At 38.2% G+C, this 24,195-nt stretch overlaps 1 protein-coding gene across 1 annotated transcript in view; it reads left to right on the forward strand.

Moving 5' to 3' along the window:
* Nucleotides 1-24,195, forward strand: part of CNTN5 (contactin 5) — a 237,301-nt gene that overhangs the window by 126,833 nt on the left and 86,273 nt on the right. The window contains exons 10-12 of the mRNA XM_029285383.1: nucleotides 2,573-2,709; nucleotides 5,081-5,210; nucleotides 7,345-7,495. Coding sequence (XP_029141216.1) covers nucleotides 2,573-2,709; nucleotides 5,081-5,210; nucleotides 7,345-7,495 — 418 coding nt within the window. The remainder of the gene's footprint in view (nucleotides 1-2,572; nucleotides 2,710-5,080; nucleotides 5,211-7,344; nucleotides 7,496-24,195) is intronic.

Genomic DNA, 24,195 nt, shown 5'->3' on the forward strand with positions numbered 1-24,195 from the left:
TTTATGGTGTTCAAGGTATTATCTCAGGATGTAAGCTGTTCTGAGTAAGGCTGCCTTTTGCAATTGATTGATGATGATTTTGTCAATGTCACTGGTGTTCAAGTGGTGCTCCAATTGTTTTGGGAATTGCATCCAAGGCACCTATTACTATTGGGACTATTTTTGCTTGCTTCTGTCACAGTCATTCTATTTCTATTTGCAGTATTTTGTGTTTTGTGATCTATTCCAGTTCTTTCCATTATACTGTCCCCAGTATCCACATCCACTAGTCAGACTTTTTTGGGGGTCTTTTTTATTTCTAATTGTTAAGTCTGGAGTGTTATGTGGCAGGTGATTGTCTGTTTGAATTCTAAAGACCCAAAGCAATTTAGCTTCTTCATTTTCCATGTCTTTGTCTTTTTTATGGTTACACCACTTCTTGCTTGCAGCCAAATGATATTTCTTGCAGATCTTCCAATGCTCCATTGTTGCTAGTTTGTCATGCCACTGCTTGTGGTCAGTCTGTGTGATCTTATTGCAGCAGCTAACCATGTGCTCCACTGTTTCTTCAACTTCTTTGCAGAGGCGGCACTTGCTGCCTGTGGCTGTCTTCTCAATTCTGGCCATTTATTCTCAATTAAATTATTATTATTAAATTATTATTATTATTACATTTATTTGCCTCTTACCACAAGGTAACTTTGGATGGTTACATGTCAAGTCATTATTTTTAACCACAGATCATTAACTGGGTGCACACAATATTCTAAATCATAAGCCATATTAAACCAACTTCTTTAAAACTTAGTGTAATGTATAATCCTAGTTTTTTGCTATTTCACTAAATGGACAAAATGTGTTATTTTTAACTATGATTGCTGTAAAATTACTTCAGACTAAATTATACCAAAACTGGCTTCTTTTTTTCTAAATGTATTTACTTATACATTTAGAGTTTTGATTATGCTACACAATACATTTCATTTTATCTAAAACGTAAGTGGAAATGTTTGACAATCTTGTTCCTACCGTATGTCTGAAGATAAAGGAGGAAACAGAATGGAGAAATTTAGGAGGAACCAAATTTTCTTTTCATAGTAAGTCTCACAATGTTAAAACATAATTTAATTTTACAGTTGAACACATCCAATGTTGTTACAGCCTGTAATATAAAGATACCCCTGACAACATGACTACAAATTGATTCATCCTATTGAATTAAAGGTTTGGTCAAAACATAAAGCTGGTTGAGCCAGAACATTCAGAATGAGAGAGAAAAAGCTGTAAAAGTACTCTCCTTCGTTCACCCCTTCGTTTAATGGAGTTTCTGTCTGTCTATTACAAATGAGGCCAAACTATATAAATGATAGAAGTGTAATGTCAGTTCCTAATGAAGATGTCAAGTTCTATGTCAGAATGGTGCTCTTACACAGATCACTTTGATGTTTGCATCCTTTTCATTCTTTTACTGTAGAATTGAATCTCAATCTCAAAAAAATGGCAATGGATAAGAAAGGAAGAGATAACAAATCAAGGGGAAAAAAGAACTTGCAAACCTTTGAAGACATGATTTCCTTTGACAAAGATCCATGCAAAACATATTTTTGTTAAAAAAAAAAACTATGTGTAAAAGCAAAGTGAACTGCTACATTTCACCTTCACTCCATCTAAACGTCTTAGAGCAGTTAGGCTTAATCTTGAAGTATAATGTTCATATCATGATTAAATAAGAACATCCTAAAGGGGAAACCAGACTTTAGGTACCAAATAATGTAACAATTTGTCTTGGATAGAGTTGACAGTCAATGATCTTTGTATCTAAGTACTGGCATGTTTCCTGATTTTTCTCTTTTAAAAGTTCCACTTATCCCCATTTCTGCTTGAGTTAACAAATTTACCTGCAGCCACTAACTGAACTAAATTTAGTCCATCATAATATTTGCCAATAGGTGCAATTGTTCTCATGCCTTATTTTGAAGCTTCCCATTGCTTCCAAATCCAGCAGGGCTCTCAGTGTGCAGGGACAGCATGACAAAATGGGGACTTTTTTTTTTTTTTTGCTTTACACAGTTGAAGCAGCATGGAAGATGCTATTTTTGGCTTGAAATCCATATCAAGTTAACAACATCCATATAACGCATGTAGTGATGATATCTTTGCTCTTCTGGCCCTTGCTTGCAATAATGATGTTACCACCCAAAGACATTTAATCAACACCATCCCCATCATGCCAGGATATTTTGAGATTCACTTTGTTACCTCATTTAGTTCAGCCACTTCTGATTGATCAGCTTGTGTCTGACCCATTGCTGGAAAAATGTGCAAAAGTAGTACCCATCCTTATCACCAGTAATATTTGATCACCTAAATTAGTCATAGTTGATCACCTAAATTAGTCATAGTTGATCACCTTATTAGTTTAAAGCAGTGTTTCTCAACCTTACCAGCTTGAAGATGCATGGACTTCAACTCCCAGAATTCCCCAGTCATCCATAGTGAATTGAAGTCCACACAACAAAATACCAAGGTATCAGTTAAAGGTTCCACAATATTAATCACTGGGATCTTCTGTCCTTGTTGTTATTGTTGGCAGCATATCCACACTGGACAGAGAGGCTGAACGATACCCAGTTAGACAGTGGGGATCAACTCCGGTGGGAATGTAGAGCTTCTGGAAAGCCAAGGCCAACTTATCGCTGGCTCAAAAATGGGAACACTCTACGGCCAGAGGTAAGTATGCTATAGTTTTATTTGCTTTCAGATTGTCTTAGGACAGGGCTCTCCAAACCTGGCAACTTTAAGACTTGTGGACTTCAACTCCCAGAATTCCCCAGCCAGTAGGGCTGTAATTCTGTGAGTTGAAGTCCAGAAGTCTTAAAGTCACCAAGTTTAGAGAGCCCTGTCTTAAAATATGGCCTTGGGTTCAGATGCCAATTGAATTAGGAAGTAAAATAATGATATATTTACTATCATTCTAAAGCAGAGGGCAGAACATTTTCCAAGTGGAGACAATTCCAGATGTAGATGGAGCCAGGAAAAAAATCTGAGATGATCACAACCAAAAAAATAGCTTTGACTTAAATAACATTAACATAAATTAATTATAGGGAATGTGATTACTTCCTGTGCATTCAAGAATTCTTCTCATTTTTCATATTCGCATTCTAATTTGTTGGCAACTTTTGGAAGAGTTCTGATGTTTCAAGGAGCTTAGGGCCCTTAATTAAGTTTCCTTTTTTTTTTAAAGACTAACAGATATTTTTGTTATGGCTTGAGTTTGTATCACCTGTTTTGAATTCATATTTCTTTTTTTCTTAGGTCTGTGGCATTCTAAATCTGTATCTTTTTTTATCTTTCTTAAAGTGTGCATTAAAATCCAAAAGAATCTGAAGAGACACTTTTTTAAATTTGTGCATTTCCTTTTATATATTTTATTATTTTATGAGCCCTATGTCATAAATCTCATGACAACAACTCCAACACTGGAAGTTTTTAAGAAGAGACTGGACAACCATTTGTCTGAAATGGTGTAGGGTTTCCTGCCTGAGCAGGGGGTTGGACTAGATGACCTCCAAGGTCCCTTCCAACTCTTTTATTATTATAGATGCAATCAAGAAAATAGCCATTCAACAACCATTCTACTTGTCTTTCTTCCTTATCACTAATAAAACAGAAAATACTAGTTGCATTCTGAAGTCTTCTTATTACAAGCAAATACTTTTTTTAAAAAAACCCCAACTTTTCTTTATCTTGAACTAATTATTTAATGTTAAGATCTCCATTATATTGTGGCATCAACAGTGTCATTTGCTCTGCTCTTTACAACTCCTAATAAAATCAGTTCCTGGACATGAGAAAGTTGGTTATACTTATCTATATTAGTGGTGGGATTCAAATACGTGAATAACCGGTTTTCTGTGTGGATGCCACTTCCGGAAATCCATTTTGGGCCTGGGCAACAAAAAATTAGCCATCAGTTCTGTCAAATTGGTGCAAACTGGCTGAACCCCACCACTGATCTATATCTATATCTATCAATGGATTGTAAGCCTTTATTACAGAAGTATTTAGTTAACCTGCAGGTACAAATGTTGTTAGAGATTCATTTCTTGTATTCCTTTGCATTTTACTGCAAGGTGTTCGAAGTAATGCTTAAATACTCGTGAAGAATGAACTCACTTCACTCATTCTGAAGTATCTTCTTCTCAGCTTTTCAGCAGTAGCAAAGTGTGTTCTTCAACCCTTTTTCATAATAATGGCATCTCAAGGATGTTTCTCTCTTCCCTCAAAACGGTGCGCCATCTCAAATGAAAAGGCATATATGTAGCACCAGCTTTACTGAAGAAAAACTATCATACCCTAAAATCCTACTGTATATTATTTATTTTCTAGTAAGATGGAACACTACCAAGAAATAAAAGGCTTATTTTCTTAGCTCAGATGAGTGCTCTTACAGCAAAAAAATAAAATTTAATATTTTTATTGTCACTCGGTAGGGATTCTTCGGCAGGAGTTGCTTATTCCCAAATAGTGAGCTAAATCTGTTCCAGTTCTGGTACTTATGCATGGTTTTGTAATACGTAGCACAGTCGATATATAATATTAGACGAACTGTTACAACGAGAGAAACGTCAAGACCTGTCACTACTGTTTATCTTGTTTGATTTATTTTTAGTTTAGGAGTCATTTGATAGTATTATCAGATACGAACCAAACCGAGTGATTGATGTATTCTGTCAAGATAAGTAAAAAAGTTCTAATCAATGTTAGTAGCTCTGAATAATTGCTGAGAGCAATAAAGGATCAGAACAGTGAGATTTCACCAAAGTCTCATTTTTAAACATGAGCAAGGATAATCCTAGCCAACATTAATGAGATGCAGTTTTAAGCACCCAAAACATCTTAACATTATCACAAAGTAGAAAGATAAAACAATGAAGAAACTGTCAACATGGCACCCAGCAAGCTCTTTTAATACATGTTAAGCACATAAATATGTCATTTCCTCTCCAGCCATCATTACTTGAGCTAAAACTGAGAAACCACTAAATTTTCCTGATTTTCTTTGCTTTTGTAGAATTATGTTTCTATTCCATTACAGAGCAGAATTGAGATGGTTAATGGTGTACTGATGATCCACAGTGTTAATCAGTCTGATGCTGGAATGTATCAATGTGTAGCGGAAAACAAGCACGGAGCCATCTATGCTGGTGCGGAATTGAAGATTTTAGGTTTGTATTTAAGACTGTTATTCTTTTTTCCATTCATTTGCTAAGAATACAGTGTTGATTCAAAACCCCCAAAGAATGAAATGATTGTGTCCATCTAGTTATATAGGTAGTCCTCAATTTACGGCCACAATTGAGCCCAACATTTCTGTTGCTAAGCAAGACAGTTGTTAAGTGAGTGTTGTCCCACCTCACAATCTTTCTTGCAACAGTTAAGTCAGTGGTTCTCAACCTTTTTAATGCCGCGACCCCAACCGGTCGTAAGTCGAGGACTAAACCGGTCCTAAGTCGAGGACTAAACCGGTCCTAAGTCGAGGACTACCCAACCGGTCGTAAGTCGAGGACTTTCCCTGCCCGGGAGTGCCGCGCATGCGTGGTTCCGCCCCCTGCGCCGGCCGAGGCGTAGCTGGCAAGTGGCAGAGACGGAGCAGGCCGACCACCAGCTGGCCCAGCCCAAGGGAGGTAAGGCACCCGCCGGAAAAGGGGGAAAAATGGCGGACAAAAAAATGGCGGACAAAAAAAAATGGCGGACAGCCTTGCTTGGCGACCCCCATGAAATGGTCGATCGACCCCAAATGGGGTCCCGACCCATAGGTTGAGAACCACTGAGTTAAGTGAATCGCTGCAGTTGTTAAGCTAGTAACACAGTTGTTAAGTGAATCTGGATTCCCCATTGACACTGCATGTCAGGAAGTCACAAAAGGTGATCACATGACCCTTTATGACCCTGCAACTGTCACAAATACATGCCAGTTGCCAAGCAGCCAAATTTTGATCACATGACCCTGGGGATGCTGTAAGAGTCATAAGTGTGAAAAATGGTCATAGGTCACTTTTTTCAGTGCTGTTATAACTTCAAACAGTCACTAAACAAATAGTTGTAAGTCAAGGACTACCTGTACATCCTTTCACAGATCTTTATAGGAAAAAAGGTAAAATGGAAATATTATAAACAAATCCACTATCTGAAAACTGAGGCAATACTCCAAGCTGAGTTATATTTCTGATATATATGAATGGGGATAAAATTATTGTTATTATTATATAACACTTAAAACCTTAGTGTGGAACAGAAATAAATATAAATTCAAGAGTTGCTATGAGTACAGCAGCCAATAAATTTGATTTAAAGATAAATAAATTTTAATGAAATGAAAGTATACAGTAGCTAGCTGTATTGAAAACATAAGAGCTATCTTGTTGCCCTTATCCCACAGAGAGGGCCTCCTCAGGGTGCCGTCAGCCAGACAGTGTCGGCTGGCGACCCCCAGGGGGAGAGCCTTCTCTGTCGGAGCACCCACCCTCTGGAACGAGCTGCCCCCAGAGATCCGGGTGATCCCGGATCTCCCCTCCTTCCGCCGCGCCCTTAAGACCTGGTTATTTCAGCAGGCAGGACTGGCCTAGGGGTNTGGCCTAGGGGTATTTTAAAGGGGTTTTAAATTAAATTTTTAGTAGAAGCGGCCAAATTTAAATAGTTATTTTTAATCTTTTTAAATTTTGTATTGTATTATATCATTGTTTTAAACTGGCTGTAAGCCGCCCTGAGTCCTCCGGGAGAAGGGCGGGGTATAAATTTAATAAAATCAAAATCAAATCAAATCAAATCTCAACAAATCCAATAAATATTGCAGACTTTCATCAATCAAAACTGTTCAATAGAACTAAGATTTATAAAGATTGAGATATACAGTATATGGAATTAAACAAATCATTCTCATCAGTAGAAATTAAGTATTAAACTGCAAGCGTGTTTAAGTTTTCAGAAGTGTGCTAGTTATGAAATACTTCTATAACGTCTATTCCAATGAAATCTGTCCATTGGAATAGATGGTATTAGATCCTTTGATCCTGTCATTCCTGACCAGTCTTTCATTTCTTTCTTTCACTCATAAATAATGCAGTTATAGCATGAAATAATATTTAATGGGTAAGATAAGGTTGGTAAGATTAATGGGTCTCAGCCCATCCTCATATATTATATACTTTGTTTAACAGCTATCTGATTTTGCATTATAAAGACATTTCATAAGGGAGAGTCAACGAACCAATCAACCAAGGTGATGAGCCATCTTTGAAAATATTTCTTGACGTAATGGGCTTGGATGGTTCCACTGAGATTTATTTCTTTTCTCAATAGCTTCTGCTCCAACTTTTCCCCTGAGTCAACTGAAGAAGACCATAATTGTTACCAAAGGCCAAAAAGTCACTGTGGAATGCAAACCACAAGCGTCTCCCAAATCAACCATTGGGTGGAAGAAAGGAGAGAAAAACATGCGAGAAAATAAAAGGTCAGATATCCATTTATTCATGTTTACCTTTTACTTCCATCAGTGTCTGCAAGAAAAAGATAAAGCATAAGAATAGTCAATCAGCAAGCCTTGGCTATTAAATATTTTACGTTATGCATAAAAATGATGTCTTATCATTTTGATAATGAAGTTTCATATACATTGTCCATTATTGGCAACAGCCTTGATTTGGAAGGAAGGTATGATGTACCATACATTATTTAAATGGTTTGATTTTTTAGAGGAAGAATCTTCTTCTCAAGAGAAGACTCTTTTTCAAAATTCCAAATTATCAATTCTAAACAATCAATACCAACATTTCATTCCAGCAAGTAATGACAGCAGGATCCAATATGGGTTGTTCATTGGGACCAGTGGTTTAGTCTCCTAAACTGGAGCTTATCCTCAGGGAACTTCTCTCTACTGGCATGTGTGCTTTTCTATGAGTCATATTTATGTGGAGCCTGGTTGGGTGTGGCTTCCTATTGGTTGATTGGCATGTTGATGGCTGGCTATTGGCTGTTGTTCCTTGTGGTGCCAAGTCCTCGGCTCCTAAGTACCTGATAAGCTGGTGGTAAATCAGCACTCCTGTTGACTGACAAGAGGCCCATTTCCCAGGCTTCAGTCATTTTCCTGTCTCCCTTTGTACTTTCTTGAATAACAATCTTAGTAGTTGCAAAATTGAAAATATGTCTTTGTTCATTGCAATATTGACAGCAGTCATTATTTCTGTGCTTGTGCATTAGGTCCTAAGCAGGTTTGGAATCTATTTGTTCAATCCCTTCCCCTTTTTTTTCCTTACATTTTTTAACCTCCCCATTTCATATTACCATGCTACTTGTCTCCATACTTCTTAATTAACCTGTTTTTGCAAAGAATAGCTCCCTAGCAATTTCAAATAAAAAAGAAAAAAGAAAAGAAAAAAAAATGCAGAGAGCAGATGAGGGAGACAAGAAAAAAATGTAAACAAGTAACTTCTTATTTTTAGAACAGTTACAAATTTAGTGTCTCTCCCTTTTTAAAAAAATTATACATGATTCCTTCTTTCACATAATTATCCCTTTTTAATCAGCAAATCCATAAATCTTCAGTTCATTGTTTTCTCGTTTTCATCAAAAACATCCATAAAAGATGTCCAGTCTTTTATAAAAAAAATACTTGATGTCTTATCTCTGATCAAACACGTCAATCTTGCCATTTCTTCAAGAATTCCCCCACCTTCATTCTCTACCCCTCCATTTTGGGTAGTTCAGTATTTTTTCATCTCTTTGCATGTGATACTCTCTTTCTCCCTTGTCTAGGGTTTTTGATCTATACCTCTTTATCCCTTCTACACTGTAATGGAAGTGTGGATGACCTTGGGGGGGTGGGGGGGAAGGGAAAGAGAAGCTGTCTAAGAAAGCATCTGGCATGAGAGGGAGGAGCCCTCAATGGCTTGATGGTCAGAGAAAGAAATGGGTCTAGCAGTTAAAGATGGCAGTGGGGAGCTTATACTTACAGATTTGCAAATATATAGCCTTGCAATAAATTAGAATTAGTTCACCTTGTCAAGTTTTCTGTCAGGCTTACCTGTGAGGGCTGACACCTTTAAATTTTATCTATCCATCTATCTATCTATCTATCTATCTATCTATCTATCTATCTATCCATCCATCCATCCATCCATCCATCCATCCGTCTATCCGTCTATCCGTCCATCCGTCCATCCGTCCATCCATCCATCCATCCATCCATCCATCCATCCATCCATCCATCCATCCATCCATCCATCCATCTATCTATCTATCTATCTATCTATCTATCTATCTATCTATCTATCTATCTAATTATTCTCCTTATAAGGCAATGAGCAGCTTACAGGTTATGGTACAATATGGTACAATTTCTGGACTTCAACCACTTAATTTTTAATATGTCTACGCTAGATTGGGAATTCTGAGAGATAAAGTCCTTACAACTAGGTAGCACCCTAATTTAGGAAAGTATGTTAATGGAAAACTTGAAACTGGGCCTCAGATATGAGGTAGTTCGAGATATTTTATTCAAAGGGATATGCAATTTTGTCCCTCCTCCCTCTCAAAAGAAATCCTGTGTTGTGATCTTGCAATTCCCTCTGAATGATGCAACCAAATTGTGATATGATAAAGGGGAAGATATTTTAAGATATGCTTGGAGTAATTGAATTAATTTAATGTTAATTACTGTTAGAGCTTTCATTTTTGTTCCAAGAAATTAGTATTTTTGCTAACGGAACCCTGAGAATTCAATTCTGCTATGAGAAGAGTTGCATATTTTTTACACATAGAAAAAAATTGCAGCGTGTGCATTTATAGATATGGAGAATCATATCTGTACACAAATCCTTTTTCTATTACTAGCCATCTTCAGTTTGAAGTGGTCATATTATCTATGGTATCTACCTTCTGCTGTACCTCAACTACTTATGATCTAGAAGTGTGTAAATCAGAAAACAAAAGAGAGCTCTAGCTAAAATTAAATAATTTGAAATGAAAAACAGACCAATGTTGATTTTGATCTCTTGTATGGATAGCAGAAACTCTACACTAACTTATCTGAACTTGATAGAACTTTTTTTTAAAGATCTAGATTTAGGTAATAGGTCTACTTGCTCAATAAACTGAATATAGAGTTTAAATCAATGAAGAGATTCCTCTCTCTCTCTTCACTAACCTATGACTTTCATGCACGCCCAAATGTCTTCTCATTACTGAGCTTTCACACCAGCTCATTGCTATCATTACATGACCATTAATTATATTTAAAATAAAATGATCCCAAATGAGTTTAGCAAAGGAAAATCTTATTAAGATTCTATTATTACTTACTTTGCTCTGCAAAGGAAAAAAAAAGAATGGAGTTTAATTATCTGCTTTTAGCTAACAAAACCCAGTGTATTTTGGGGAAAATGTAATGGGTTTGTTTTGGTTTATTAGTCTTTTCTGAAAATGAATGGCAATATCAGACCCAAACTCTTTGCATTTCAGGCTGTGTGCTTCAATTTTATGGTGGATGATTACAAGCTGATTGCTAATCCTCAAACATTTAACAAAACTGTATGAGCAGCCAACTAACTTCCCCTTTTAATGATTTCCAATCAATAAATTCACAAAAATGTTAAAAACTAACCTAAGTATGCTCTGTAGCAGGGATGGCCATTGAATTTGAGACTAGAAGTCTGCCTTCTGAATGGCCACAGGAAGTTACAATGATATGACCATTTTGGTTCCTATCTCTCTTGTTTTAGAATAAAGTAGAAATTAATGTAAAAATCGTACCCCCAATGTTCAGCACTTTAAGCCTATTGGATTTAAGCCAGGTTGGATTTTTAAAAGCAACAGGAGGGGCCTCTTCAGAAGCCTCCCATATCCATCCCCACTCATGATTTTGAAGAAAAGAAAATAACAGAGAAATAAAGTGAAAATGTGGTAGCAAAATTCAGTCACTATGGGTACCAGAAATGGTCAAATGAGTTCATGGGCTACAAATTATTCATTTCTGCTTCAATTATCCTGGCACTTAGTTGAATGTATAAGGGCCTTCAGACTAGGCCAGTGGTGGCGAACCTATGGCACGGGTACCAGAGGCGGCACTCAGAGCCCTCTCTGTGGGTACGCATGCCATTGCCCCAGCCCCACCACCTGCTTTTTCCCCCCTCCTCACCAGCAGCCCCCCAGAGGAGAGTCGCCCTGGGCGCAGCCTGCGCAGAGTAGCGCAGCCAAGGACATGGCACTGGGCAGCGGGGACAAGATTCCACCCTCGTGCCCCATTGTGTACAGATGATGCTGTGGGGTGCAGACAGAGGGCGTGGCTGCCATAATGCTGCTGGGCCACCTGGGTGACCTGCTGTGGCAGGCTGTGGAGGTGGTGGGTGGCCCTGCGGGCAGGAGAGGTGGGGCGGGGCAGAGGCGAGGCGGTTTTTGGGCACTCGGTCTCTAAAAGGTTCGCCATCACTGGACTAAGCTATACAGTGGCCTCCATATAAAGCCACAACCTTTCTCTCCCCCGACTCCATAAATATTGACCAAAAAGACAAGAGCAGTTCATTGTGTCAACTAGGATCCTGAATCACAGGGAGAGTTGTTTCTAAACTCAACCAGTTATTATTGTAGTTCTCCTTTAGATATTTGATTGAACGCGACGCTGGGTCTAATGCCCACGCGATGCTCGGGGCAGGTCTAGTGCCTGCGCGAAGCTGGGGGTGATGTGAGCCCTGTACAACACTGGGAGTGGACCTAGTGTCTGCACAACACTGAGAGCAGGCCTAGCACCCACACAATGCTCAGGACAGGGGCTAGTGCCCACGCAACACTCGGGATGAGGCTATCGCCCATGCGATGCTCAGGACGAGGCTAGCGCCTGCATAATACTCAGGACAAGGCTAGCACCTGCACAATGTTCGGGGTGGGGCTAGCACCCATGCAACACTCAAGACAGCACTAGTGCGAGTGGAGGGAGTGCACATGTGCACGCACTGGCCAGCCATTCACGTGACCCGGTGGCCAAGAGGCCATGGTCCAGTAGTGGACTGCCTCCCACAGGTTGGGGACCCCTGCCCTATCTGATCTGAAACCTTCCACGTGCTTATATGAATGCCTGAACATTGTTGTGATGCCTGTAAAAGATCACAGAATGAAACAGCACAATATGTACACATATTCACATCTTTGATTTATCTAACTTTGTGCATCTTCAATGAAGACGTCTGTTTCCAAGACTTCACTCTTCTGGACTCAACTGGCAACTACAAACAATATAAGGCAGACATGTCAAACACAAGGCCCGGGGGCTTGATGTGGCCCGCGAAGTGGTTTCATGTGGCCCGCGAAGCCACCCTGGAAACAGTGAGGGAACGGCCCCCGCTGCCTTGGCCCTGGCCTAGGCCAGCCGGGAGCCAATGTACAATTTTGTGGGGCCATCTTGGCACTTGCCCCAGTGGACCATGCCTTGGCACTTGCCCCGGTCCCACCCCCTTCTGCCAGAGACCCTCAGATCTGTCCCACTCCTACCCAGGCCCCCCATAGGCACCCTTGACGTGAATGATGTAGAACTGGCCACCGACCACCCATTAGGCCACACCCACTCCATCCACGCCCACCCATTAGGCTGCACCCACTCTGGCCACACCCGACCGGCCCCCCCAGGGCAACCGCAATGCTGATGCGGCCCTCAGTGAAATTGAGTTTGACACCCCTGATATAAAGAAAGCTTAGCTTACCACCTTGGGGAAATCCCAGGGCCCACTACTGTTCCAAAAGGATTAATCAAGAATGTTTTCATTATTCTTTTTGCATTTCACACTGATGTCCAAAAGGACATATCTTCTCTTGTGGATTTTTAAAGAGTAGAGTGACTCTTTCAATGATTTCAGAATACCACATTGTCATCAACCGTTACTCAGAAGGATAGAATCGAGTCACATGAAATGTTAGTACCAATTCACAATGCCTTGGTAAGACCACACTTGGAATGTTGCATCCAATTTTGGTCACCATGATTTAAAAAAGATGCTGAAACTATAGAAAGAATGATGATTAGGGACTAGATCAGTGTTTCTCAACCTTGACAATTTTAAGGCATGTGGATTTCAACTCCCAGAATTCCACAGCCAGCAATGAAGTCCACATGCCTTAAAATTGTCAAGGTTGAGAAACACTGGACTAGATGTTAAAACATATGAAGAATGGTTGCAGAAATTGGGTATGTCTAGACTAGTGAAAAGAAGGACTATGGATGGCATGATAGCAGTATTCCAATATTTGAGGGGCTGCCACATAGAAGAGGGAATCGAGCTATTCTCCAAAGCACCTGAAGGCAGAACAAGAAATAGTGGATGGAAACTAATCAAGGAGAGAAGCAACCTAAAAATAAGGAGAAATTTCCTGACAGTGGGAACAATTAAATCAGTGGAACAGCTTACCTTCAGAAGTTCTGGGTGTTCCATCTCTGGAGGTTTTTAAGAAGACATTGGACAACCACTTGTCTGAAATGATATAGGGTCTCCTGCTTGAGCAGAGGGAATGGACTGTTCCGTCCAACTCTGTTATTTTGTTCTTCTGGTTTTGTGTCTTTTTATTGTCTCTTTGCCACTCGGATTATTACCCATGAGTCAGTCTCCATTGGAAAGGGGCTACCTACTTTTTTCTTAGAATTGGTGTGGATAGAAAAATCTTTACTTAATAGTTTTGTTTTCATTTAAGGTCCCCTAGACAATCGCTATTGGCTTTATTTTTCCACAGTAGAAGCTACTAACTTTCTGAAATATGTTGTTTAAACTTCTGGGAACACATTACCAGCTGATACTCCTGATGCCCAAGTAGTGGTTTATAGATCCTAATGTAAGAGAGAAGGCAATTTCAGAGGACGCTTGAGGGAAAAGAAGGAGGAGACCATTCAATAATAAGATGTGGTGAGAATTGTGTAGTTGCTGCTGTTTAATTTTTTTCTTCTCACATCAATCACAGTTTAATTGAGCTCTTTCAGTTTATAATGGAAATTAGAGATCTGCGTATAAATGAGAGACACAAAACCGTGACAACATTGACATTGCTATAAAAATAAATTTCACAATAATTTCCTTCTTTCAGTTAGATGCAAGTTATTAATTAGCCCTAATACTCTAGCTGCAGCATTGATTCTGAATCAGCTTGGGGAACTGAAACTATTTTAATCAAAATGTTACTGCTTTAATTTGAGCATCCCCTCTTTTGTTTTAGATCTACATGCTAACATAAGAAGCTTTTGTGTGCAGTACAAAGGAACAAGCATAGTGAATTATGGGGGAAAGACATGGGGCCAAACTTGGAAGTTTTTTTGGAGATGTGTGGCAATTATCATATAAGCAAACTAGTACCAGTTGAGGATGCAAGCAGTGGTCTGCATATTATGATAGCTTTTTAATACCCACAAAAATTTGATCTCCCTTCTTTTGACTTTTATATGAGGGTTTACTGAGTGACAAGGATGAATAAAAAGCTAGTCTTTCAGCGTTACTGGAATACCCTAAAAAGACTTCAAGCCATACAGTTTTATGATTCTATTAATACTTTGCTGCCTCCAGTTCTGATAACTTGCTGCATCTTAGATCAGCATTGGTTTTGGGGGTTACAGGCAACAGAGAGAAAATGACAGTGTTGATTAATTGATTGACTGATTTAATATATTGATTTATATTTGTCAGAGTCACCCACTCTGGTAGACAAAGATGGCAACTTTTCTATTAGCAATGTCAAAGGTTAATTATGGCTGTACAGCTAGTTTTACAGGTAATCTTTGACTTATTATCGGTTGCTAAACAACCAGTCAAAATCTTTGACTTATTATCGGTTGCTAAACAACCAGTCAAAATTCCAATGGGCCTGTAAAGCTGGCCATCATAAAATTTCATGCTATCTCTCCCTGCAGTCATGTGTCTGCTTGGAAACTGGCTCCCCTTTTTGACCAATTGCATGATTATGTGACTGTTGTATGCAATAGTTTTTCCAGTTTCCAGAAAAAAATACCAGGTTGAGAAGAATGGGTTCACAGTTGAATGATTAACTGACAACTGTGAAAAATCTAGGGTGGGGTAGGGTAGGGTAGGGTAGGGTAGGGTAGGATAGGATAGGATAGGATAGGATAGGATGATAAGTATCACCACTATCTTATAATGAAGTGCTACAAGAAAACTAACTATTGCATATATTTGCACTATACTATACTACATCCTATTGTGGAATTCTGGTGCTGGAAGCTTGGTAATTTGCTTTCAGGTGTTTCATTACCTAATTAGGTAATATCAACATCAATTCAATCTGAGCTACAAATAGTCTCTTCTATTACATCATATTACTCAGAGAACACTTTCTGAAACTTTCATGAACTCATAGACTAAGCATTCCTCAGCAAGGAAGCCATCAACAATTTAATGAAGGTTTCCACGACATAGAAATCAAAGAGCCTTTTCATACTACATGCCAATTATTCAGCAGTAAAAGCTTGTATTATCTCCTCCATGCATAACCAATTACACTTGTACAATTCTCAGCACTCTGGGATTTAGTCAGAAGAGTGAGAATTGCTTCTTTATAATATTATGTTTATGCAATGAAAATTCTTTCATTAACTCTATTTAGAAAATTACTTCCGACAGAACAAATGGCCCCATGCTAAGAAAGAAATGATTTTTAATAAATAGGAATTCATCTTCCGCAGTGGCTGCCAGGGTTTACTAATTTTTTTCTCTCTCTCTCCAAGATATCCTATTGCAGGATAGAAGTTCTGTTTTGTCTGTGCCTTCAGCAATATACATTTAGCCAGGCATCGTCCAAAACTAAGACTTGATATAGGAAGGAAAGTTATGTCAGTGATGGCAGGTGTGATTGAAGTTCAGACTTTCTTATAACGTGTGGGGAGAGAAATCTCTTGGAATGTTGTATTTATATAACTCTATGCTTGCAAATAGTATTTTGGTCAACACCAGATAGGAATTGTTTTTGTTTGTATGGTAAAGAAAGATAAAAGTTTCTCCTGTCCAGTTGTGTCTGACTCTAGGGGGCAGTGCTCATGTCCATTTCTTAGCCAAAGACATTGGCCAAAGACATTTCCATGGTCATGTGGCTAGCATGACTATACACCAACGTGCAAGGTAGTCCTGAAAGTAGAGACATCTTCTGAAGCTAGATGTGGAGCAGTGGTGAGATTCAGCCAGTTTGTACCACTTCAGCAGATTTTTTGTTGCCCAGGCCCAGAATGGACTTCCGGAAGCGGCATTCACATAGAGAACCGGTTGTTCACATATCTGAATCCCACCACTGATGTGGAGCTGGTGTTTCACATTTAACTAAGGGCCAAGGCTAATTCTGACATCATCTACGTCTATTGATGGATGTTCCAATACAGTAGATAGGCAACTGTGACTTCTGGAAATTGTAGTTATAACTCATCTGATGAGCACTAAGTTGAAAAAAAAAACCCGTCAATAATTTCTTTCTGGCCAGGGTTAGAAAAAAAATTACTTATCATTACTTGATTCAAAACGGTGGTTTTAAAACGTAATGATACATATGCATTCTTTTTTTTTCAAAACAGAACAAAACCTGACAATTAACCATGTCATTCAAAACAGCATCTGTTGACATAATTCATATATCCTAATCTAGATTTTTAATTTTCCATAGCTGAGGAGAAAATGATGTGGGTTTGTTTTAAATGGCAATTGGAAGGGCTTCTAATATAATTGTATATATTTCAATGAATTTGCTTGCTGGGGAACATCTTCATAGATTGTGATTTATGAGCAGGGAAGGGCTCAAGAGAATTGCTTACCAATTTTGATGGATTTTACACATGCCATTTTAATTGGCAATACTCATATAAAAAAATAAGAAAACTTCTTAGGCTTCTTGTAACAATGAATCAGATTTCATTATAAAGATTCAGTTCTACCAGGACCACATGACCACCTTAAAATATATCTTCCAGTTTATTGGTATTGTTATAGTTCTCAGAATCTGTTGTTTGTTTCTGGTGCATATATGCTGTTTATTCCCCTAGGTTCTAGGCAGCTAGCAGTGTAAACATATTTTAAAAACCTAAACATATAAAGGCTTTACTAAATAAATCCCAACCAATGCAAATACTATACAGCTACAATGCTATTTTCCAATCAAATAGTCTCCTTCTAAATAAGGAATAACAAGTAGGTCTTTGAAGTTAGCTGAAGCCTAAGAGATTTGAGAATGATTGAAGTTCCACTGGTAGGGAATTCTAAAAAATGGGGATGACCACTAAGAATACTCTCCTGTGGAGTCCCATTGGGTAACAATCCTATAGGGACAGAATCTGGAGGAAGTTTACATTTGATCTAGTTGGACAGTAGAATAATATAGGAGAAGTTGCTCCCTCACTTAATCAAATAGGGCCTTAAAGATTATGATTAGTATCTTGAATCACCTCTGGAAGTCAACTGGAGACCAAGCAATGGGGGTCACACAGGTATTTTGATATACACCCATAACTTCCTGACTGTTGAATTTTTCACCAGCTGTCGCTTCCAGAGGTTTTTCAAGGATAGTCCTATGTTGAACAAGTTACCATTGTCCAAACATGTAACTAAGGCATGAGCAATTAGTCGGGAAAGATGACAAATGGTAGACAAATGGTAGACAAGATGTACAAAAGCCCTCATCTCTGAACATCGAAATATAACTTCCTTCAAAGTCAAAATTGGAATTTTGCTGGAAACATGAGGGCTGTAAAGCCACACCATCTTGAAGGAATTCAGTTTGAAGTCTGTTCCTCCCTTTCCAGACCTTGAAAATCTCTAGGCACTGGATTAGCACTTCCACCACATCACCTATTTAGCCCAAGAATAAGATACATAACTGGGAACCATTGTTGAAGATACTGAACCTGATGTTCACAGTTGACTCCCTCCAGCAGCTTTATATACATGATTACAAGGAGTGAATGGAGGAAGGGTCTTAGAGGAATTCTACAAATCAAAGATCTCTTGGTAGATCTCTCCTACTACCACTAACTGGAGCCTCCTGCCTCTCTACTGTCACCAAATGGATCAATGCATTTCCATGGTGTATCTTGGCTTGAATTTCATTTCAAGGGTCCAAAAAATCTGCTTCCTTCCATTACTTTCATCACAACAAAAGATGATGGAAGTGTCTCAAAGAAGCATTGATTACTACTCAGATCTAGCCCCCTATTACTTCATAGAAAGCTTTAACCAACCATAAGGGGCACGGATCCGGAAGAGAAGTAGCAGAACTAACAGTGCAAGGGATCCTATTTGGTTCCTCAGGATTCACAATTCTGAAAAGACTTTCAGAGTGGTGAAGAGTTTATTTTTTCTCCCATGCACTGGATCAAGATGATAGAGGAGCCTATTCTGTTTTCTGAATGGGTGTCTGCTATACACAATCTTGGCTATCTATTGATTGTGTTTGTTACATTTGTTTTCTATTGAATTTTCTTTATTTTGATTACTTTTATTGATATATGTCACCCCAAATTCAAGTCTTATAAAATATAAAAATATGATATATGCTACCTTTCTCACATTCAGCAACCAATGCTCAGTTCCATATAGGAGCAAAACATTTTATAATTCAGATGTATTCACTTTATCACAGCTTACCTGTAGATCAACAAACATAGGCTTCTTTTTCACATTCCTAGATTGCTCAGAGACTACCTCTCTGGACTACACTGCATTTCACACATATTTCACACTGTTCTCTTCCTAGCATTTTAGTCAGAATTCAGGCAAATATCTTTGCAGGCATGCTTAACAAATATATCTCCTTCTAGTTTTTGCATTCAGTTAACAGTATTCTTCCATTTCATTAGGCAGAGATACAGCCTTCCAATACATAATAATCAAGGTACACAGCTAGTCCATAAACCAGGGGTCTTCAAACTTGGCCCTTTTATGACTTGTGGACTTCAACTCCCAGAATTCCTCAGCCAGTGTGCCTGGCTGAGGAATTCTGGGAGTTGAAGTCCACAAGTCATAAAAGGGCCAAGTTTGAAGACCCCTGTCATAAGCAAACCATATTTATATTTTAATATTTTCCAGTGCTGTCATCTGCACTTGGAGCCTTGTCATTTTTAAATATTTTATTAGGACTTATGACCATTTAAATTGTTCTTTATTTGACCTATTAAAAGGTTTTCTGCTCATGAGCTGTCTCTTTGGCCCAGTTTAAGTGTACTAATTATCAAGCACACACATGGCCTAACACTTTTCTCTCCATTTATTTATTTAATCCTTCCTTCCTTCCATATCTATAGCTGCCCATCTCAGACAAGTGACTCTGGACAGTGAAAGTCAATATCATAGTGGAGGAAATATTCTCATTTTTGTACCAACTTCATAATACAGGCAAGAATAATTAGAAGAAATAATGTTTGTGCTTTTATAGCACATTTTTGCTTTCTGAATATAAAAAAATAGATGCATGCAAAAATTAATTTTTAAGCAGCTATTACTAAGTTTGCGTAGGCATTTATGTTCTCTCTTTACTATTTAGCTAAAGAAGTCTCTTCTGAACTGACAATAAATAAATAGCAGAAAAAATTTCCTTTTCCTTTTCTCCCCCACCTTGGAGAAGCTTTATTTGTAAATGTAATATTTAATAGGCAATAAGATTTAATCAAGTTTAAATTCTAATGTATTAATAATTAAAGATAGTTTGTATTAAGCAGACTAATCCTCACTTTAGATTTTCTCTTTTATGGCAGCAAAACCAGGAATATTTCAAATAGAAAGCTATAACCAATCATGGTTTAAATTACTTTCTATTTTCCAGAAAAGTATAACACTTATATTGCCTCATACACATTTGTCAAATAGAAATGTCATATTTGTACATGAACTGCACATCCAAAAATAATGTAGGATGGCCTCCTTGAATTCCTATTTGTGTGTACTTTGTGTAAGTGTTGTGTATCCAGTTGTCTAGCACTGGGTATGCTTCATGTATCAGCTTGGAATGCTCTGCCTTCTGCAATAGGTTTGTGATTTTTCAGCTGATCAGAACTTTCTCATTTCCCCCATTATCACAGCCTTTCTCACACCAATACCCTACACATATGTTGAAGCCAGAATTCCTAGCCAGCATAATCCATCATTACAGACAAGTGTCAAATGGAGTCAAAAAGATCAAGAAGATGACCATGATGATGTGATTAATCCACTCTTTATTTCGGTATCTCACAGAAGCAATTCATATAAAAATCCCAAGACACCACTGTCAAGGATACTAAGTTGGAAAAAAGGGTGAGGGAAAGATTCAGGAGATGAAAATTTAGATAGTTCTCATTAAAAAGCAAAAGAGCTCCTCCCATACCCTTCACACAACTATCTTAAAACGGCTTGTCCCAAAGATCCTTTTTCAAAAGGCAACTGGACTTTGTTTTTCCTTGAAGACGTTTCGCTTCTCATCCAAGAAGCTTCTTCAGCTTCTTCAGAACTGAAGATACTTCTTGGATGAAAAGCAAAATGTTTTCAAGCAAAAACAAATAAAGTCCAGTTGCCTTTTGAAAAAGCACCTTTGGGACAACCATGATCTGGATGACTGAGAATCTCCATAGACATTTAAAACAGCTTTGGGGGGGAAAGGGGGGGATCTTCCATTAGTCCTAGTTTTATGAGAAAAAGTTCTTTACATATTTCAAATATGTATTTGTGGCAGTTCATTTGCTGTGTGAAGCCTGACATTGAGGCACCTGAATTTATTCTCATTTCTTCCCATCATCCCATTATCATCTTTCCAAACAAATCCTTCCCAATACCATTTTTTGCCAAACATGAAATATTTTATATATGCAATCAGTAGGGAACTATCTATGGCAGGGGTCTTCAAACTTGGCCCTTTTATGATTCATGGACTTCAACTCACAGAATTCCTCAGCCAGGCATGCTGGCTGAGGAATTCTGGGAACTGAAGTCCATGAGTGATAAAAGGGCCGAGTTTGAAGACCCCTGATCTATGGTGTTTCTTCACCTACTTCCCCACTAATGCTGTTATTATGATCTGAAGAACATTTTCCTTTGTTCTTGCATTTTAAAGTCAATTTAGTGCACGTTTCTTCATCTTCACTTTTTAAGGGTATAATACATTGTCATCTGTCCTTGAGTTAATACCAAACACCTGCAGTCTCATAATTGGTCTGTCACTGATAACAAAAATTCCTGGCACCTGCATGCTTTGCCTCAGCTCACATGGCCTTTGTTTTCAAGATAATGCACACAAACTGTTTTATATAGATATTCCTCAACACAGTGGGGGAAAACAGTCCTCTGCATACAAATGTGTGAAATTCTATCATGTGGCATCAATATTCATTGACTACTGGAAGTTTTGCCCACGTATAAAGCATTCATCCATACTCTAAAGTTGTCACACAGAGAATTTATAATAGAGTAATGCATTGCCTTCCAATAAACCAATAATGCATTGGTCTAATTTGGAAAGTATTTAAATCACACAGAATAGGACTCTGTTTTGTTTTGTTCCTAATTCATAGATATTCATTGATTTTTTAAAACATTTTATTTATTTATTAAATTTGTTTGGCACCCATCTTTCCACAAGGCAGCACTTTATAGCCAGCATGGAAATGGGATAAAATATGCTGGACTAGGACTGGAGACATCCAGAGTCAAATCGTCCCTGAGCTTAACAGGGCTGCTAGCATGGAGAAAAACTGGAGGAGGACTTGCTATGTATACCACCTAGAGTTCTAGAAAGATATGTGGGATATAAATTAAATTCACACATGAGACTCACTTTTTCCTGCAAACTTCATAATGAAATCAGAATGCAGTGGAGTATATTTTAAAGCTTCCTACATCATTTTCTATTAATAGGATGTCTGGTGGCACAGTGGTTAGAATGCAGTATTGCAGGCTAACTCTGCCCACTGCCAGGAGTTCGATCCTGATAGGACTCAGCCTTTCATCCTTCTGAGATCGGTAAAATGAGGACACAGATTGTTGGGGGCAATATGCTGACTCTATAAACCACTTAGAAAAGGCTATAAAGCACTATGAAGCGGTATAAGTCTAAGTGCTAGGTGCTATTGCTATTAAATTTACCATGTGTCTTTTACTTACAAAGTGGCAAGTCTCTCTGTCTCTCTGTCTCTCTGTCTGTCTCTCTCTCTCTGATTCATACTTTAGAACAGGGCTGTCAAACTGCTGGCCCGCGGGCCGGACGCGTCATCGGGAAACCACGCCCACCCCATTGCCGGCAATGGCAAAAAAGCTCCGATATGTTGCACGATGTAACGTGACGTCGCAAGTTTGACATGCCTGTTTTAGAATTTCAAAAAAGCTAATGCCCAAACTGCCATGTTACGCTTGGATTATATCTGAGTCCTTCATGTACACACAAACACAAGTCAGATAGCATACTACCTGCTTGAAATGCAAAAGGTCCCAAGTTTATTCCTGGTTGGTCCACTATCAGGTTCTATTTGAACCTGATGATCAGAAGAAACCAAAAGTCCTAAGAAACCTTTCTTGAGCAGTTGATAGTCTCCTTGCCCTAGCCCACTTTTGTTTTTCAGGGCATTATACAGGCATTCCTCGGGATACAACCGTTCATTTAATGACCATTCAAAGTTAGAACGGCATTGAAAAGTGACTTACAACCGGCTCTCACACTGACAACTGTTACAGCATCCCTGCAATAATTCAGGGCTTGGCAATCAACATATAATCAAAATGTAATCATTTTGATGACTAGCCCATAATTTTCTGAAAAGCTTTATTGTTACACTAAGATTTGAATTTAATGATCAGCTTTAGTGTTCTTCAAATAATTGCTGTATATTGTCTTTTCATTTTCAGAAGAAGGAAGAAAACACTATAGAAGGAATCACAAAAATCAAACAGTCCTAACATTTGACTATATATGGTTTACTGACCAGTCCTCACACTTATGTCCTTTGTAGAATCCCCATGGTCATGGGATTCAAAATTGACATGTATTTATAATGGTTGCTGCATCCCGAGTTCATGTGATTGCTATTTGCAAACTTCCCAGTAGGCTTCTGACAAGCAAAACCAATGGGGGGAAATTGGATTTGTCTTAACCATTGATTTACTTAACTACAGTGATTCACTTAACAACCGAGGGGGGGGGGGAATCAGGTGTGACTCACTTTAAGAATTGCCTTGCTTAGCAATGGAAATTCTGATCCCAATTGTGGTCATAAGTTTAGGATTGCCTGTATGTTTTTCTGTTTATAATGGATCAGTCAACAAAACCCAGGGCCACTTTTCAATTGCTTCTTCCAATTGATGGGTTTTTCTGAATTTATTTTCTCTCCAGCCTGTTTTGAAACCTGGTTTTTTTTTCTCCAGCTTCTCCCACATATTCAATTTGATACTGCTCTACTTCATTTTAAGAGGGTTTTTCAGCTGACTGACAGACAAGACACCCGAGTCCTTTCACATAATTTCTTTCTGATATTCTGTTGAGTCAGAAAGAAGAATGAAAATAGAGTTCCCTATCAGTTCAACCCAGGTCTATCCCGGTGCTATGTTTCAAAAACTCTTATCAAATCCAGTGACAGTTTAATTTCTAATATATCAAAACAGATATTCACTATTGAACTGGATATTCACTCTCAGATACTAAAGCATGTAATTTTGATTTCATTAGGCTCAGTTTATTATAACCAGATACTTTATTTCTACAGCAAGTACTGATTATCCCAAAGACAAAAAATATCTGTCTGCATATAACCAAGCAAAACATAGAAACAGTGGATTGACCTTTAAATATACCAATTCATCTCTTCTTCCCCACGAGACCCAAAAAGTGACATTGCATTTAAGATACAACACAACAAAGGTAATGCCTAAACTCTTCACCTTTAAATAAATAAACTACTCAGATTAATAGTTAAATAAATATAAAAAAGCCAAAATACCTCTTTGCCTTTGAAGCAAAAAAAGAAAAGAAAACTATCTAGTCTATTTGCAGAAAGCAAATAGCAACTACAAGGCCACAGTTTAGCTCCTAGTATTTATGAAACTTATAGCACAAACCATGTATTAAGTTCAGCAATAATAGATATATGCATATATTCCAGCTTCAGGAAATGAGATGTTTCAACAGATCCTGAAACAGAGGTCATAGGCAGCAAATTCTGTACAAATTAATTAATGATTT

Source organism: Protobothrops mucrosquamatus, unplaced genomic scaffold, assembly GCF_001527695.2.
Source record: "Protobothrops mucrosquamatus isolate PMUCROS unplaced genomic scaffold, P.Mucros_1.0 scaffold1591, whole genome shotgun sequence".
NCBI classification, from domain to species: domain Eukaryota; kingdom Metazoa; phylum Chordata; class Lepidosauria; order Squamata; family Viperidae; genus Protobothrops; species Protobothrops mucrosquamatus.